The sequence below is a fragment of the Tasmannia lanceolata genome, unplaced genomic scaffold, assembly GCF_043159265.1.
Source record: "Tasmannia lanceolata isolate RefF3 unplaced genomic scaffold, GAP_Taslan_0.1 ptg000013l, whole genome shotgun sequence".
Taxonomy (NCBI): Eukaryota; Viridiplantae; Streptophyta; class Magnoliopsida; order Canellales; family Winteraceae; genus Tasmannia; species Tasmannia lanceolata.
Window position 1 is genome coordinate 13,453,547 of NW_027518690.1, and position 17,694 is coordinate 13,471,240.

At 37.1% G+C, this 17,694-nt stretch overlaps 1 protein-coding gene and 1 non-coding gene across 2 annotated transcripts; both read right to left on the bottom strand.

The window, feature by feature from the left end:
• Positions 1 to 4,447: 4,447 nt before the first annotated feature.
• Positions 4,448 to 14,176, bottom strand: LOC143889841 (protein LOWER TEMPERATURE 1-like). Its single transcript, XM_077394213.1, has 6 exons — positions 14,018 to 14,176; positions 11,805 to 11,850; positions 9,292 to 9,421; positions 6,399 to 6,472; positions 5,205 to 5,302; positions 4,448 to 4,781 (listed from the first exon to the last, which is right to left on the bottom strand). Exons 1-6 carry the CDS (start codon positions 14,147 to 14,149, stop codon positions 4,719 to 4,721), a joined length of 543 nt encoding a protein of 180 aa, XP_077250328.1. The 5' UTR covers positions 14,150 to 14,176; the 3' UTR covers positions 4,448 to 4,718.
• A 2,074-nt stretch (positions 14,177 to 16,250) lies between these two features.
• Positions 16,251 to 16,334, bottom strand: LOC143891505 (small nucleolar RNA SNORD24). Its single transcript, XR_013255381.1, has one exon. It is a non-coding gene; the product is annotated as a small nucleolar RNA SNORD24 (small nucleolar RNA).
• Positions 16,335 to 17,694: the final 1,360 nt, after the last annotated feature.

Sequence of the window (17,694 nt, forward strand, 5' to 3'; positions counted from 1 at the left end):
ACCTATCCATTTTAACCTTCAGAAATCGAAGGGTTGGGATGATCCTTTGGAGCTGATTTTTTCGGCACACGCTATCTATGTGAGGGCCCATCAAATGAATGGTTTGCATCGCCCAGACAATATGGACCCCCACTGTATTTGTATCCGACAGAGTAGATAACTTATCTACTCGACGGAGTAGGAACACTTGTCATTTGTTGGAAGCTGGAAATGACTCCCGACGATTGACATCCTTTTCTGGTTTGCTGAGATAAACTATAAAAAAAACAACTAGTGAAACATCGGCCTAACGACAATGTGTAGGGAGGTGATATAGTTAGACGACCTTTACGGAAGTACAAATATCAATTAATAAAACTTCTTTAGATGATGTATGTACGCATTTATGTCTCCCTACTTTTTCTTAGAGATATGCATCCAAAGTTCTTTCTTTGGCAGTATATAAAAACTATAAAAATGTCCACGTTGTGTCATATAGACAACCTCATCCAACTCTCCATTCAGAAAAGTAATGTCAACATTTATCTACGACAACACTTAGTCAAAATCATGGACCGAAATCCGAAATTTCGGATACCGGTGGGAACCGAAACCGAAAATTTCCGAAATTCAATTTTTTGCCATTTATTTTGGATTTCGGTTTAATGACATTATTTATTTAAAAAAATGTGTTACAAAATTTCGGCCAAAATTTCGGTACCGAAACTGAAATTTTAAACCATGGTCAAAATGAGCTACCATTGCTATAACTATCCTTATAGAGTCTTTCTTTAAAATTGGAGAAAAGCTTTTTATATTCTACTCCCACTTTGTAAGCGATCTCTTTCGCAACCAATCTTGCCTTATGTCTCTCAATACCACCCTGGGAGTTACGTTTAATTTTGAACTCCCATTAACAATCAACTAGCCTAACAGATTATTCAGCGAGAGGAGCATAGGAAACATCTGAAAAGGATATTGGATATCATTTCTTTAGCATCGGCATTAAGATAGATGAAGAACACTTTCTCTTTTAAATGTGTTAATTTCCAGAGCTAAGGTGTTCTTAAGTAATTTGAAGATCTTCTTTTTCTTCCTCGTTAAATCAATTTCTGCAGATGAGAACATCATGACATTGGTAGAACACAAGACATGTGTGATGGTGATGTTACCTTGAGTGAAATGGATGGAAGTGATCGTACTCACAAAAGCATGATCCATATGAAACAATAAATATTATAATTTTCTCTAATTTAATTTATACATGATTCTAAAAGGTTGGTTTACCATCAAGTATCCCAAGTTTTTAAACCACTCCAGTAACCCAACTATAGAGAGAGAGAGAGAGCCTTTATGAAATAACGAACTGATGCCATATCAGCCTTTAATTTAAAGAGAACGTCCTCTAGAGACATAAGAGTTAACATGGAGTTACTCTGCCACATTACTTGCAATAGTCACAACGACACTCAACGTTGTTCCTTTCGGTACAAGGAGCCAATTGCTTCTGTACCTAATAAATATCGACATTTTTTCTGACAGAATAAGAAGCAATCGGGGACGTCGACGGTGACAGTTTTACAGACGGGCTCGGATGCCTCTGCCACATGGCTGAGAGGCTCAGCCGTTATGCTGCCAACTGTTTACATCAGGATCCGCAGGTGTGGCTCTTTGGCTTGTTCGTTTGACCTCCGAGTTATATTTGAGAAATCTTGAGTGATTTTAAAAATTTTGAAAAAGCTGCTATTTTTAGAAACTCATGAGGCTTTCATATTTTCATCATCTTATGGATATTTCAATCATTTCTCATATGTCCAAAACCATCTCGAGGGTGCGGCTGATGGATTATGAGTAATTTCGTAAGATTTGGGAAACCTGCTCAATTTAGATCTCTCAAGATTTTCTCTTAGTCTTGCACTTCGGGAGTATTTTAGACATTTCCAAACATATTATATTTAGTCCCTAAGTTGTGTCTAAGAAATCTTGAATCTGTTCATAAATTTTAGAAAATCTGTTATTTTTAGAATTTCTCAAGGTTTTCCCTAGTCTCGCCAAATTCTAGCACCTCGGGGTAATTTGGTCAACATAAAAAAGTGAGCTGCTGTTGGATCAAATATAAGGGTGGTACCCCTACCGTATTGTTGTAAGGCCTTACAACATATAAAATCTCCCATCTTGGATGAAGTTTGCCTAGGTCAGGATCCGCAGGTGTGGCTCTTTGGCTTAAAGTCTTGGGTATGCTCCCCAAAGACGAGAGCTCGAATCCCCCTAGGCTTACCCGATGCGCGTGGTTTACGGGTGATTGCGCCCATCCGGAAGGAATTAGTCCCACTCTACAAAATTGGGTGGGGACACCCTAGGTCATGCTTTTTGAATTATACCTTCTGAGTCTATGTCACACTCATTTCAAATTGGACCGTCCATTGGAGTGTCCTAGCTTACATTGCAGGCTTACGGTTAGAGAGGAAAGAATGAAGAATCTTGAGAGTGAGACAAGAACCGGGAACTGATATATCCACCCCTTTCTTTAATTGAAAATGCCGGATTGCCACGTAAATTTTAAACGTAGTTGTTCCATGCAAAGAAAAGGGGCAAATTTATCATTTTCCTTTAAAAAACTGAAAATAATATCAGCACAACCATGTTTTGATATTCTCACTAAAGACTCGTCTTTTAGTATTTAAACAGTTCCCAAGTCACGCTGGTTTCAAGTTGGGTCCATGCACATGGTTGTGCTGATATCATTTTTCTTAAAATATTGTAAAAATATCCCTCATGTAAGGGATTTTTGCCGATTAGTCCTCCATAACAAAATAAATGCTAAAACGTCCCTAAGAATGAGGTATTATTATCATTACCAAAAAGTCCTAAAACAATCCAACACCAATTTGATGCGTCAAAATTTACAAAATGGCTACTATAACTTCTCAACTTTTTAACGACTTTCTCCCAATATGTTCGGTAAAGGGCACCCCTATTGGAAAGTTGGCTAATAGGGGCATCCTTGCCCTCTTGTTCGCAAGGTCGTATGTTAATCTAGTAATTTTTGGCATATTATAACCTTCTACTCGAGGAGAATTTATATGGTGGCCGACCGTTAAAATTACAAGGGCAAGGTGGCAAAACCACCTTTTTTGACTTCCCACTTAGATCAAAAATCAAGGGGCAGGGTGGCCTGCCCTTGTAATTTTGACGGTCGGGCATCATATAAAAACTCAGAAGAGAGAATACAACTAATTAGAAATGCGTGTACCGAAGATATGTTAATGGTTAACTTTGTCATTTTGAAAAAGTTAACGGAGAAAACTTGCAAACGTCTCTTTTAGCCTTTTTGAGATGGATGATATTAGGATGCATCTCTCTTGGTCATTTCCTCGAACAGTTTGGTGAGGGGTGGCCCCATTATGAGATAGAGTTTGTAAGAAACCTATCACACATAGTTCGATACGTGCAGATAGATAGAAACCTATCACATAGTTTCCAACTAAAAAATCAGCTTCATAGGATCATTCTAACCCTTCCATTTGTGGAGGTTAAAATGAACAGGTATAAACCTCCATAAATCAGCCCATTTTTAACCTCCACAAATGGAATGGTTATGATGATCTTATGAAGCTGATTTTTTTGGGCACACCCTATCTATGTGAGGGCCCATCAAATGAATGCTTTGGATCATCCAAACAAAGTGGGCCCCTTATGTTTTGTGAGCGCTAGCTCATATAAGCTATCTGATGGCGCCTTCACAAACATTTTCCCTGATATGTGTTTAAAATATTTATTGGGAAATGTTGTCAGCACTACTGTATTTTGATGAGGGCACTCCTCACTTTATTAAAAGTACGGTCTGGCCCTCACCATAGGATGATCCAAACTGTCCATTAGATGGGCCACAGCCTAAATAGGTTGCAAGGTCAAGATGGTGGTGGTTTTAGGGAACACTGAAGTAGATAACTAGTGTCAAGAAACACAATAGTGAGTAGTTGAACATAAAGGAGCTCTATGTTGATCAATCATTTGTGGCCAATGGTGACGGACAATGGATGGATCATTCAGGGTAAAGTCCAAGTCAAAGAGTTAACCACAAGAAAGAGATGAGAAATACTGTTTTACAGACGTTTTATGAAGCCTAATAGCCGTAAAGAGGCAATGTTCTATGTGTGACGGCCTCCGGGAAGGGGAGGATGGGTTATATGAGCGATTGGATCAACTGAGAATGTAGATATCATTTGATGAATGACAAGGACAAATTCAACTAGTTAGGTAGCCACCTAAACTTGGTGCTGAATTTGTGGTGCTCATGAAAGATGGTTCAAAGCATCAAGTGATTCAGTGAGGGGAGAATCCTAAGCGGCGCATAAGGCATGTGAGTATGATGCATTACTTTCCTTTAACATGCCACTTTGGCTTAGTTTATGTTTTGCTATTGAAAGAGAAGAAGGCATGAAATGGCAGTGAAATTGGTAGAACATGTCACAATGTACACTATCTTCAACAGTATGTAGCAACAACAGAGAAACTAATTCATCCACAGATAAGCGGGAATGAATTAGATCTTATACTGCAAATTCATAAGCTACAGGGTAGAATAAACAGTTTACTAACAAAGGTTTTCTATTCTAAATTAGACCATCAGTTTCTTCATTTTCTAAATTAATTCAAAAACAGTTTCAACTTGAAGGCCTACTTATCGAGAAAGATGATTACTCTCCCACAAAATATTCTTCCTCTCAGTCATACGATTAGGGACAGCGGTCTGCTTTGTCATCTTCTTGATCATCTTTCAAGCGTGCAATCAGTTCATCCTGCAGATGGGGAGCCAAGTATTAGCGAATAGCCCCCTGTTTGGATACGTGGATTTCAGAATCCAGGTTTTAGTTTGAAAGCAGTATAAAATTCTGGATTTTACAATGGAAGTAGGCTGCAGATGTGGGGGAAGTAGGTTGTGGATGAAGGGTTGAAGTAAGAAATCCAGATTTTAGAAATCTCTCGCCCATCTTGAAATTTCTAAAACTTGGAAACAGGGGTGATCTCCTACTCTCTCGCTCGACGGAAAGAAGGGCGAGAAATCGGAAAACGACAGTCGGTCTCCTACTTCACTTGTCTTCCATCCACAATTTTGAGGAAATCCAAGTTTCTAAAATCCACGTATCCAAACGGCCCCTAAGGATGCAAAAACAGAAAGAGAAGGTTGGTAAAAGGCTTCAATGACACTGCATTTTTCTTACCTTCTTTCCTTTGGTCGGCAAACCTCTCTCCTTCAAAAGGGCGCGGAGCTTTTCTACCTTCAGAGTCTGAAAATCCTCAGGGCGTTTACTTGATCCATCTACAGTGAACAACTCACTAGAATCTCAAGACAAAAAGAAGAAGATACCAAACACAAAAACTACCATGTACGCATGCATGCATGAACACGTCAGCGCGTGTATATGCGTGAAAATTCTGCCTGATGTACGGCATACCAAAATATACTTAAACTGAGATTTTCAGTAAATGAAAAAAGCACTGGTAAATAGTTATTTTGTTAAATTCCATCATATAGAAAGATATTTTAGTCATCAGATAGATCCCGTGATTCAATTTCATTGATGCTCACTCGTTCAGATGCCACGTAATCACGTATGAGAGAGAGAGAGAGAGAGAGAGAGAGAGAGAGAATGTCCTAGCATTGCACACTTAACTGAGAGATGGAACAGATAAAAGATAGGTATTTCAGTATTTTTAAATTAAAATTGGAAAATGATGAATGCGTAAAAACCTCAGCGGCAATTCTCTACAGCAGAGTTTAAACCACCGGTCGACCATTGACAGGTAGAAGAACCAAGCTGTTGAAGGGTTAAAAGTAAAATGAAAGATGACGATTAGGCCGCCGGCTTCAACACTGGTTTCTGGGCTGTCGTACGGTTGGATATTCAGTGCCGTCTGGTCTGAGTGACCAGTTCAGCACCAATTCCGACGTTGCTTGGTGATTAGGCGGCATCCAATAAGCAACATCAAAATAGATTTTTATGCTTTTTCCCAGTTTTAATTTTAATATGCTATTGCTGGTTGTGATGCTGGTCACATTTTGGCCAGATGTCTGGTGTCATCCAAAACGTACTGCCCTTCTACCCATAGGTTTAAAACTCCCCACGTCATCATGGACGCATTCCGCATTTTGCCTTACAGAGTCAATAAAAACTCCTTTGACTCTGCCAAGTTATGACTGCATCAACCGAATACTCAGCCGTGTCAATTGAGTATTCGACCGTGTTGTGCCCAGTCGACTAGGCTTTTCTTCAGCCGTGTTTTGACGGACATCCGAGTTTTGAAACACTGCTTTTACTACCGACTCTGGTTGAATCTGTCTTCATCTACATGCTCAAGTGATAGAAAAGATTATCATTGGCATAGCTACCTTGCCGAGGATTATTATAGCTTACCTTGCCGAGAACTAGGACCACTAATGTTGGCTCTCTTCGCTAAACTCCTGCCATCTACATTTCTTTCAGCAGACCTGGAACAATGAATTGATAGAAATAAAAATCATAAGATAACAATTATGTAAAATAATTAGGTACTAGCTAAAATAGAGGAAGCAAATCAGTTCTAACAAATGCAAATATGAAAACCCACTTGCCCAAATTTCATTCAACCATATGGAAACCACCAGACTAAACTATGAAACCTGATGAAGAATTTATTCAGCTCACAAGCAAAAATACATCACGATGACGCCACCTTCATGCCCTCCTTTGAGACCAAAGTTTCAGTCTCTCTTCATTTGCACCGGTATACACATGCCTCGGTGACTTGATGTGAATCCATGACAATCAAGAGAAAAGAGAGAGAAAGAATAGATAATCAAGGTCAAGGTCAAGAAATATCAAAATCAAGATTAAGATTGACAAAGAGGGGTGATAGAAGTAGAAAGGGAGCCGACGGGGTGGGATTTATGAACCCAACTAAAAAAAAGTGAAGAAGGAAAAGAGTGGAGACAACAGACAATCCTTGATCTTTTCAAAGGTTTGTGACAGCCGGCGTTCCATTCTTTCGACTTGTTCCTCTTTAGAAGTTTGAAAATGGGCTCGCAAGTATTGGTAAGCTGCGCTATGAAACGACTCAGATATTGGACTCTTCCCAAGAATCCTCTTAAATCAAGATTAAGATTGAGAAAGAGGGGTGATAGAAGTAGAAAGGGAGCCGACGGGGTGGGATTTATGAACCCAACTAAAAAGAGTGAAGAAGGAAAGGGAAAAAGACGATAAAAGAGTGACCAAAGAAAGAGAGAAGAGAAGAGAAAGGAAGAGAGTGAAAAAAAGGAGTTTAGGGGTAGCAAACTGACATGATATGAAGGTCAAATTTTTATTCATTCCATCATTGAATTAAAGATAGAAAAGTGGGTCAAATTTTTATTCATTCCATCATTGCATAGCATCAAAGCAAAGTGCCCTGAGGCCAAGAAAAGAAATAGAACTAGCAATTTCTAAAACCCTAAACAAAAGCCAAACACTTCTGAACTAAAACACCCTCTAATGACTTACCGACTCTCCACTTAAAATTTTTGTAATACATGTGTGAAGCCTATAAAAAAACACCCATTACTCAAAGTACTTAAGTGATTTTGAAGGGAAAAAACTACTACACCCCTATGACTTCAAAAGACTTAAAAAAACACCTAAATGACACTCAAAAATTAGAATATGACCCATAGGATGGTTCCCATTTGAACTGCAGACCTTCTCGTTTGAATAAAAAGGGAATATATAGAAAGTATATATATTTTGTAGTATCATGGTGAGTGAATAAATGAAATTCTGGACTCAATCTTTTTCTATTGATTCAATTAACATTTTTTAACTGTTTTTACACCATGAAATTCACGGTATTTGAGAGGTACTTACCTTTAAATTTTTTGGGCTTTTGATAACTTCCTCTATTTAACTGAAATAATGACAGATATAAATAAAAAAATCAAACTGAGAAACATGATCATCGCAGATCAATCTACGTCACTTTTTTGAATGGTACCAATCTCTGTCACTTTTTCTAGCCAAAAATGCTTTTTCTTGTTCCTATTTTGATTTTAAAATACAATGGCAACAAGAAACCTAACATATGGCTTCTATTGGCGTGCAACAAATAGCAGTATGAAGTATGAACACTACCTATATGTATTTCCTTCAAAATGCAAAGGAAAGGTATTGTTATGAGAAAAACTACTGCTCTACGGAATTTTTTGCAAAAAGGAACAATTTTAAGTTGGAAAGGCCCATCTTAGGCATGCACAACAAAAGGTTTTCAAAGTGCAGGAACATAAAGTCGTTTAGAAAATGAACATTTAAAAAAAAATTAAGAATCTATTTTTATTTTACTTTCATAATTGGAAACAAAGAAGAAAAGAGCAAGGAAGCAAGAGTTCTAGAGAAAAAGAAGCATAAGAATAATCAATGATGAAAAAAAAAGAGTGAATGAAGAAAACGGAGATAAACAAAAGATAACATCTTCCAGACAGGAAAGGGCAAGTAACACATCAATGTTGAAATGTGTGTGGGCACAAAAATAAACAAACAATGTTACAAGGATTCTTCTCAATGAGCGAAGTACCCGTGTAGGACAGGTCTCGGATACCAATATGTTGGGATTCTTTGTGACACTTCTAGATTCTTTTATCTATTTTTTCTGAATACTACTGCCACAACTTTACAATTACCGCATGTTTTGAACTTTATTCATCCTAATAGTAAGTTTTTTATGTGGAATTTAAGCATTATATTTAACTTGACCCATTTGAATTTTCAATATATTACTTGTTATAACTTTATTATTTTGTAAGAAAAATTAAAATTTGAGAATTGATTAAGCTATCTTAGCAAATCCACGAATCTATCTTTTTGAGGTTTGCCGAATCCGACACTCGATATTCGTCTCGGACTCCGACACTCGTACCCGTACTGATGCAACATAGGAACAAACAAATTCATCTATACAAGCATGCAACTGTAAAAGCAGAATACATGTACGAGGAGAAGGGAGCATGAAATCAAGACAATGGTCATGTAGACATAGCCATCAAGCCACACTTACCCATTCAGTTGGCTACATGAATACATATAGAAGCGCTCATACACAAGCAAGGCATGCATATGAAAATTTATGGGCAGAAAAACCACATGTATGTGTCCACAACTAAGCTATTCACGGAATTTTACTGTAAGAAAACAAATATCAAACAAAATCCTTTAAATTTGCATTACCACATGGATCAAATAATTATATAGTCATCCACCTCACGTCATTCATGCAAGACTACGGTATAGAAGAGAGTGCCAGTACCTTTTTCCTTTTGCGCCCTCAGTTGTACCTTTAACCTTTATATCATTTGAACTAGAATCACCTTTCTGTTTATTAAGCGTGAGAGATCTAATCAAGATGTTTGTTTGGTTTGTCTTTATTAATTGCTCCGCTGGATTGACAAAAAAGTGAGCATGAGGCTTTCTGTTTTTTTACTATAAACTAATATTCAAACTGTAGAACAGAGTACTATGTTATGTAAAAGTAGTTTGTCACTGCTAAGTGCCCTTCTGGAGAAACAAAGAATTGACGATGAAAGTCCTTTGGCATTCAAAAAGTTTAAAAACAAAACAACAGATAAATGCACAAAAGTCACAATAGTCAAATTGAATAAAAACAGATTTCTACAATGACAAGTTGGACCATGATGATATGGAAATGATGTAATCATTAATAAAGTCAAAACTATAAAAAAAGGTACTAAAGGTACTTAAATCAATACATAAACAAGAAATGCGAAGCAAGATTATTGGGAATGTTGGTCCCATTGGTCACAGCATGAGCATCAACAGATGCATGAAGGTGTATAAAATCTGGAGATGCTGAAATAAAATGACATGTTCAATGGTTTGGGTCTGAATTGTAATGTACATGAAAGGAGGCTTACCAAATCAACAAGATGTCACATTTGGAGGGATGTCAAGTCAATAGAACCATGCAAAAAGTAGAGAAAATACAGACTATACATACAATCCAAAATAGGATTTTGAAACAATTCATCATGCAATAGCTAGTAAAATAATTGCAAATCGTAAGTATATTATAGAATGTGCTAACTGCTAACTCAACCTGCTCTTTAATAAATAAGGCTAAAGGAAGCTAAAATTCATAATTACCATCCAAAGAAAGTATGACCAAAATAAACAGGAAGTTATTAGCATGGTTTAAAATTTCAGTTTCGGTAACCGTTTCGGACCCCACCGAAAACCGAAATTTTGGTCCGAGATTTGGTAATTTGGTTCGAAATTCCAGACCAAATTTTCGAAATTCCGGACCGAAATTCTGAAATTTCGGCCGAAATTTTGTAACACTTTTTAAAAATAAATAAATAATGGTATTTAATCAAAATTTCGGACCGAAATTACCGAAATTTGGTAAATGGCGAAAAATGAAATTTCGGAAAATTTCGGTTTCGGTCCCCACCGAAATCCGAAATTCGAAATTTAAAACCATGGTTATTAGAGATATAGACATAAAGATGGAATGGGTTCAAGATCAGCATGAAAAGTGGATTTATAAAAAAAGCCGCAAAACCATCAAAGTATTTTCCAGTAAACTTGCCCGTTTAATCTTCTCTGTGAGAAAAAAAAAACCCCACATATTAAAGGGTGGTAAAAAAAGGATCAAACTGATATTAAATTACATAGAAAACCTTTTTATCACCAAAAGGTAGGGTTAAGGGGGTTCTTCTTATCACCCCTGGAGGTTTTATCGGTTTCTTGACGAGATCCTTGATTGGTCGAAGTCCTCATCATTGATTCTTCATCACGTGCGAAGATCGGCCAATTCAGTCGCTGATGCTCTGGCTAGATATGGTGTATTCATGGACAAATTGGTGCTTTTCGATTCTCTCCCACCTTGATGTTTTGCTTTGTTAGTTTTTTATCTATGTCAGTCTAATTTCTCAGAACTGTGTACTTCGACCACCTCGGTCTTTTCTTTTCAATAAAATCGGCTATTATTAAAAAAAATCACCGAATAAGAACCAAATTAATAGGAACAAAGATTACAATAAAGGGTGCTAAAAATTCTACACAATAATTGAGTCACAAATGCAAAGAGTCAGAAGCAAACCCTCAAGCCAAGTTGGCTTTTCTATGAATATAACAAACCCACAAATTGAGATACTCTACATCATTAAAAATTTCCTCAAAATACTCTACCATAGCAAATAAAATACCTGCCTCGCCTAATCCATTACATTTCAAGGATCTCTTTACCTCACAACTTCTATGCTCATGGTAAAAAATCGACAATTAGCATACAACTCGAACTATTCAAAGTTAGAAGTAAAAGAAAAACCACTGAACAAGGCACATTCAAATCATTCCAAAAGGAAGATTGACCTGAATTGACATATGTACAAGATGTCAAAATATATAAGACCAGTCAACAGAGACACGTCTATTCAACAACCTAAAAAGAAAATAGAAAGGATTCAAAGTGAACTATTCACCTAAGCATATTCAAATTATTCAAATGAAACGTGCTCTAATTCGACATAAATCCATGACATCAAAAGATGTTGGATAAGACACATCAGCACAAATACTTCTATTTCACAACCAAAATAGAAATAAGCAATTCACAAAGAGCATACACCGAATTCAAGCAAGAAATTCTAAATAGGATCTTGATGAAATAGCTTTCTCTTACATTAAGCGGGGTAAAAATGTACTAGAAATTGCAATTACAACAATACATACAATGAATCGCCATCTTCAAAAAATAAATAAAAATTTATAAAGGAAAGGAAATTGAGGTGCAGATCACACCTGGGGGCAACGTATTGTGCTCACAAACATACACTCGAATGCCTCCCTGCACAAAGATTTCAAATTTCAACATGTAAATCACAATCTCAGTGTATAAGAACGAATTGAAACACTCAAGTCTCCCCCTGTCCCTCCTTCCCCGCCCTTCTCATACAATTGGGCGGCCTATGAATCTTCCATGAAATTACTTTTCATGGTTGCCAAACATGGCCATAGTGATTAGGCACATGCTCATGAGAGCAGCATGATTTGGGCTATTTATCTGTTGGGTCTTGTCATGGATAAGTTGTAGCCTAAAATTCAGAAGAGTTGGTAAATTCTAAACATCAAATGAGAGAACTTTACCCAATTAATCTGAACATGTGCTTTAAATTGTTCTAATTTCTCAATTATAGAGCACTGAGCGAGTACTAAGACCTATGAAGCACGGGTGCGGGTGCGGGGTGCGGGTGCGACACGACACGGGTACGTGGGTACGTGATTTTCCAAAAAACTTGGGTGCAGGTGCGTTCGGGTGCGTTGAATATAATAATAATTTTTATTAAAAAAAAATTTTAAAATAGGAAAGCAATCAAATAACCATAACATCACCATTCACCAAAATGGAAAAAGGGCTTTTATAATTTAAACCTCCCACCCCCAAAAATGTTATTGGCAGCCCTCCTCTTTTTCTTTTTCTTTTTTGTTTTAAAACACTTAAAAACGTGTCGGGTGCGTCGGGGTGCGCACCCCAAGCGCACCCGACACGCACCCGACCGTCAAAATTTTTTAAAAAAGGGTTTTTGAATCGGGTGCGCACCCGACACGCACCCGAGCGCACCCGTGTCGGATACGCACCCGATACGGGTACGCTGGCCATTTTGAAGCACCCGTGCTTCATAGACTAAGACTGCATAATGGGAGTAATTTGTGGAATTTGGTGTATCCATGAATTGATAGGGTCTAATTAAAAAATGTTCAGAATCATAGTAAATTGATTGTAAATTTTGGTGCATCGAGTCAATTCACTGAAATTTTTTCAAAAAGCGGTCAAAAGATCACTATAAAAACCCCGTGTATAGAAATTCTCTGTGTTTGTAGAAGAAGTGAATTTTGCGAAAAGGGCTAGGGTTTTCTGAATCATAATAAATTCATTGTAAATTTTGGTGTATCGAGTCAATTGAGTGTTGAATTTTTCAAAAAGCGGTCAAAAGATAACTAAAAAAGCCCAGTGTAGAGAAACTCTCTGTATTTGTAGAAGAAGTGAATTGCAAAAAAGGGCTAGGGTTTTCCGAATTGGGTGGGTTTTCATAATTAGGGTTTTCTAGATCATAGTAAATTGTGTTATGTGCCTAATCCGCAGTAACAGAAATAAACAAACGGAAAATAGAAAAAGAAGGGGAGAGAGGTTGATTCGAGGCAACCGGACCTCCTAATGGCTCAAATTGAGAGGAACCATGACTCTCCTACAAAGTTTCCTTTGCTGTAGAATTCTTTTCTTCTTTCCCTTTCATTCAATTACAACTAAATAAATACGAATAAAAGAGAATGCCACATCACAAGTCCATCTACCCACTTACAAGACACATCACCAATAACTAACCCCATAACTCTAAAACACATAGCCACTACATAATAACTAGATAATAACTAACCCCATATACAAGATTAACTTGCACATATCAAATTGATTGTAAATTTTGGTGTACCGAGTCAATTGATTGTAAATTTTTTAAAATGCGGTCAAAAGATTACTCAAAAAAGAAAGAAAAAAAAACCAATGTCTAGAGATTCCGTGTGTGTAGAAGTGAATTGTGAAAAGGGTGAGGGTTTTACGAATTGGGCGTGTTTTCATAATTAGGGCTTTCTAAATCATAGTAAATTGATTGTAAATTTTGGTGTTTCGAGTCAATTGATTGCAAATTTTTTTAAAATCGGTCAAAAGACCACTCAAAAAAACCCAATGTATTGAGATTGTGTGTGTAGAAGAAGTGAATTGATTAGGGTTTTCCGATTTGGGTGGGTTTTCATAATTAGGGTTTTCTAAATCATAGTAAATTAATCGTAATTTTTTGTTTTTTTAATGGTATATTGTATCGACTCAATTGATTGGTAAAAAGATCACTCAAAAAACCACAATGTATAGAGATTGTGTGTGTGTAGAAGAAGTGAATTGAGAAAGAGTTAGGGTTTTCCCATTTGGGTGGGTTTTGAGAAGGAAGAAAAGAAGATACCAAATTAGAAGAGGAGAGAATGGAAGAGAAGAGGCCTCGAGAGGGAAGGTTGGTCAGATATTTGGAAGCTCCCGCCATTGTATTCGAATCGCTCCATAGGGCAGCTTTCCCTTTCCTTGTGCCGATTTCCATTGTAGGAAAAGGGTTTTACTTTTCCGGGCAGACCCTAGATTTTATACGAAGTTGGGTATTTTTTTTTATAGGGATAATTACATTTACACCCCACGCATCCACTTCCACCCCTATAGTTTAAAACGTGACAAATACACCCGTGTAGTTTCAATTTGTTTAAGGTTTGTCCCCTCAGCTGAAGGTTCGTCCCTAGATTGAAGGGTTAGGATGATCCGATGGAGCTGATTTTTTGGGGCACACCCTATCTATGTCAGGACCTATCAAATGAACGCTTTGGATCATTCAAATAATGTGGGCCCATACCCGAATCCAAACACTAGGATAATTTTTTTGTAAAGATCATTTTCATAGGATAATTCAGATCATCCAATATTTTTTTTTTTTATATTGGTAAAATCCTCCAATATGTATGCACATTAGAGAAACCTCTATAGATTGGAGGGTTAGGATCTACTCTGTACAGCTTATTTATGTTGTGGCCCGACAAATGACCAGTTTGGATCATCCTATGAAGTGGGCACCACTGTACTTTTTAAAAAATGCTAGACTTCACTCTCACATAACATATTTTTTATATGGTGCGAGTATGAATTCTAGTAAACCATATATCATCTCCATAAGGATGCTCCAAACCCTCTCAATAGGATGCTCCTAACCTCATCTATACAGGGACTTCACATTATAGAAAACACTATAGATCAAAGGGTTAGGATCATCCTATGGAAGTGAACACTTTGATGATTGGCTGCCGAGACGCTGTGGCAATTGTAATAAACTTTAACAGAAGGTTAAAACATGTAAAACAAGGCGAGTTCACCCATCATCAAAACATGGGAGGGTGAGAGATGAAGAGGCTTGAGAAGGCATAGGCTAGGAAGAATGCTGAAAAACAAGAAAAAAAAACCCATATTTTGAGTATAGGTTTTTCCCTATCTTCAGCCACTTCTCACCGCCTCTCCGCACCCTCTACCCACCATTTGAACTTTTAGCTCTCCTCTCTCTCTCCCTCTCTCTCACAACTGAGACTCGGCCCCTGCCACGAGCACTAGGTGATATCAACCACCAACTAGAGGTGAACGGAATTCCCAAAATTGGACCCGAGTCGCACCCCTACGGGCACCAAAACCATTTCCCATGCCATTTAACACTCATTTTAAATTTGTGATTTCGGCGATGATATTGTCACCCCCTTGCAGTACATGCATTCGCCCCCCTTTCGACGTGATTTGAAGTCAAAGCATTAAATTTGCCCCTGTTCACCTTATAAGGGGGTGAATGCGTACTGCAGAGGGGGTGAAAATATCATCTCCCTGGTGATTTTCTTTTTAACATATTGCCACTTTTAGCACATATTTAATAATTCATGCAACAATTAAAATATTAACACAAGAATCCCAGGTATTTCGTCTATTCTTAGCCTTTTGGGAGGACAACTTTGTTTCATCTGTGGCAGATCTTTCACTATCAGACAGTTGAAGGTTCCATGCCAGTGCATAATCAGACAGACCTTTACAATATACATAGCCCCAAATATAACTTGGGTAGAGTTATCAACCTCCTTGATTTACTGTAGGGAAAAAAAAAGGTGAATCATATAACTTGGGCAAAGTATCAAAGTCATTGATCTTGATGGAAGCAACATCAACGGAAAATCTTAGTGAGTAGTCACATGGAGTGAAGTCTCACAGGAAAACATGGAACAGTCATATGGTGTAGGATCCAGACCCAAATCAACACCCAAAAGAAGCATACAACTTTAGGAAGGGAGCTGATATATTCACCCACTTTTCTTCCCTGGACCACCCCTTTAGCAGTTTTGCACAAAGAAATTACCAGGTGAAGTAGGCTGCCAGTAAGGCGAAAAAATATCTCCACTCTGATGCACAAACGCCTGCGGTGAAACACATTAAAAAGGATATGGAAATTCTTTCTCTACCTAGGGAGATGGTTTTGCATGCTCAAACCTGTAGTTAATTATGGGAAGGTAACAAATGGAAGATTGACACTGAACTAGAAGTTTCACATGTTTCAGGAAGAGGAATGTAAAAACAAAAATGAAAAAATTGCAACCACATGGGAAAAAAAAGGAACAGCCGAACAGAGCCGCAGAGATCTTGGTGGATCGTAATCATCAGATGGGTTTTACCCCATCAAGAGTAGCAAATATTTTCTCACATCATAGGCCCAAAATAATTCCTCCAAAACTTATAAACATCACAGATGTGTATATGTAGAAAATCGTCTAACAAACAGTAAAAAAAATAACAAGCTTTTGGTAAAATTAAAAATCACGAACTCCACGTAAATGATGTTATTAAATCATATCTAAAAATTAGTAGGAATCCGTCTCTGATTTATTTCACCATTCAACATCATACTCAAAAGGGAAGGAATTCAACTATACTGAACAAAATTATAATACATAAAAGAGACCAAGTAGGCAGATAGTCAATGTCAGGATGAAAGCTAGTGATCAATTTTTCAGGTCCCACACTGGGACATGCATGTGTATTTGAGACCATTGATCTTGTGGACCATCACGAGGCAACCCACATATTAACAAAGCAGAAATTAATACAACAAAAATTTAAAGGATTTTGAGGAAGGTAGGCTTGAAAGACAGAAATCAGTGGCAAGCCACAAAGACCCGCATCAGAAATAGAAGGAAGGGAGCACATCTTATAAGGGTTGAAGATTTTGTGACTGGGGACTAATAGAGTTGTGATTTGAATTGGGATTCTAGGCGAAGATAGTTATTCATATAAACCATAGATTTTGGGGGGTTGTTTTTTTTTTTGTTTGGGGGGGGTACATTGGAATAAAACTCATAGCACAATAAATAGTTAGAAAAACAGTTTTTAGTAAAAATGAGAGAACAATTGCTTCACCTTTTACTTGTAGATAATGACAATGATAGATTGTATGATGTGGCCGAAGATAGATCAATGCTGCCAAGTGATAGAAACCTTTCTACATCCAAATTCTATGGCAAGGAATACCAATATTACGCATATTTGTGAATAAAAGCAAATTGAATTACACAAGATCGATATCTATAGACAAATAAAAAATAGAATTACATATAAAATAATATCAAGCGAAGAAAAGAAGGATTATTAATGATAAAGATAGATCTCTTTTGCATAAGGATAGAAACAAAGCCAACCGAATTAAAGAAGATGCATCAATTTAGAAAGAGAGAATAGAATTATAGAAAACACATCTCAATTTACAAAGCAAAAACCGATATCTTGGTAGAAAGTGATCATATAGAAAACACATCTCAACTTACAAAGCAAAAACAGAGATCTTGGTAGAAAGTGATCATTAGATGGTTTTCCTCACATCAATAGTAGCACTTATTTCCCAAATCAAAATCCCAAAACACTTCTAAAAACTATAAACTATCATCCCAAAAAAAAGAAGAAACAACTCATTAAGCATGGAGAAATCAGGATCTACAAAATAGGTGAATACCTAATTGCATAATAGTTAAAAACAATTTTTAGTAAAAACAGAACACAGAACACATGATCTCTGCTTTT

Excerpts from the sequence above, each read along its gene's own strand:
- LOC143889841 (XM_077394213.1), bottom strand. The coding sequence starts at position 14,149 with ATGGAAATCGGCACAAGGAAAGGGAAAGCTGCCCTATGGAGCGATTCG. Across the intron at positions 6,473-9,291 it reads GAGGGCGCAAAAGGAAAAAG|GTCTGCTGAAAGAAATGTAG; the intron begins GTACTGGCACTC and ends TCATTGTTCCAG. Across the intron at positions 5,303-6,398 it reads TGGTCCTAGTTCTCGGCAAG|ATGGATCAAGTAAACGCCCT; the intron begins GTAAGCTATAAT and ends TGTTCACTGTAG.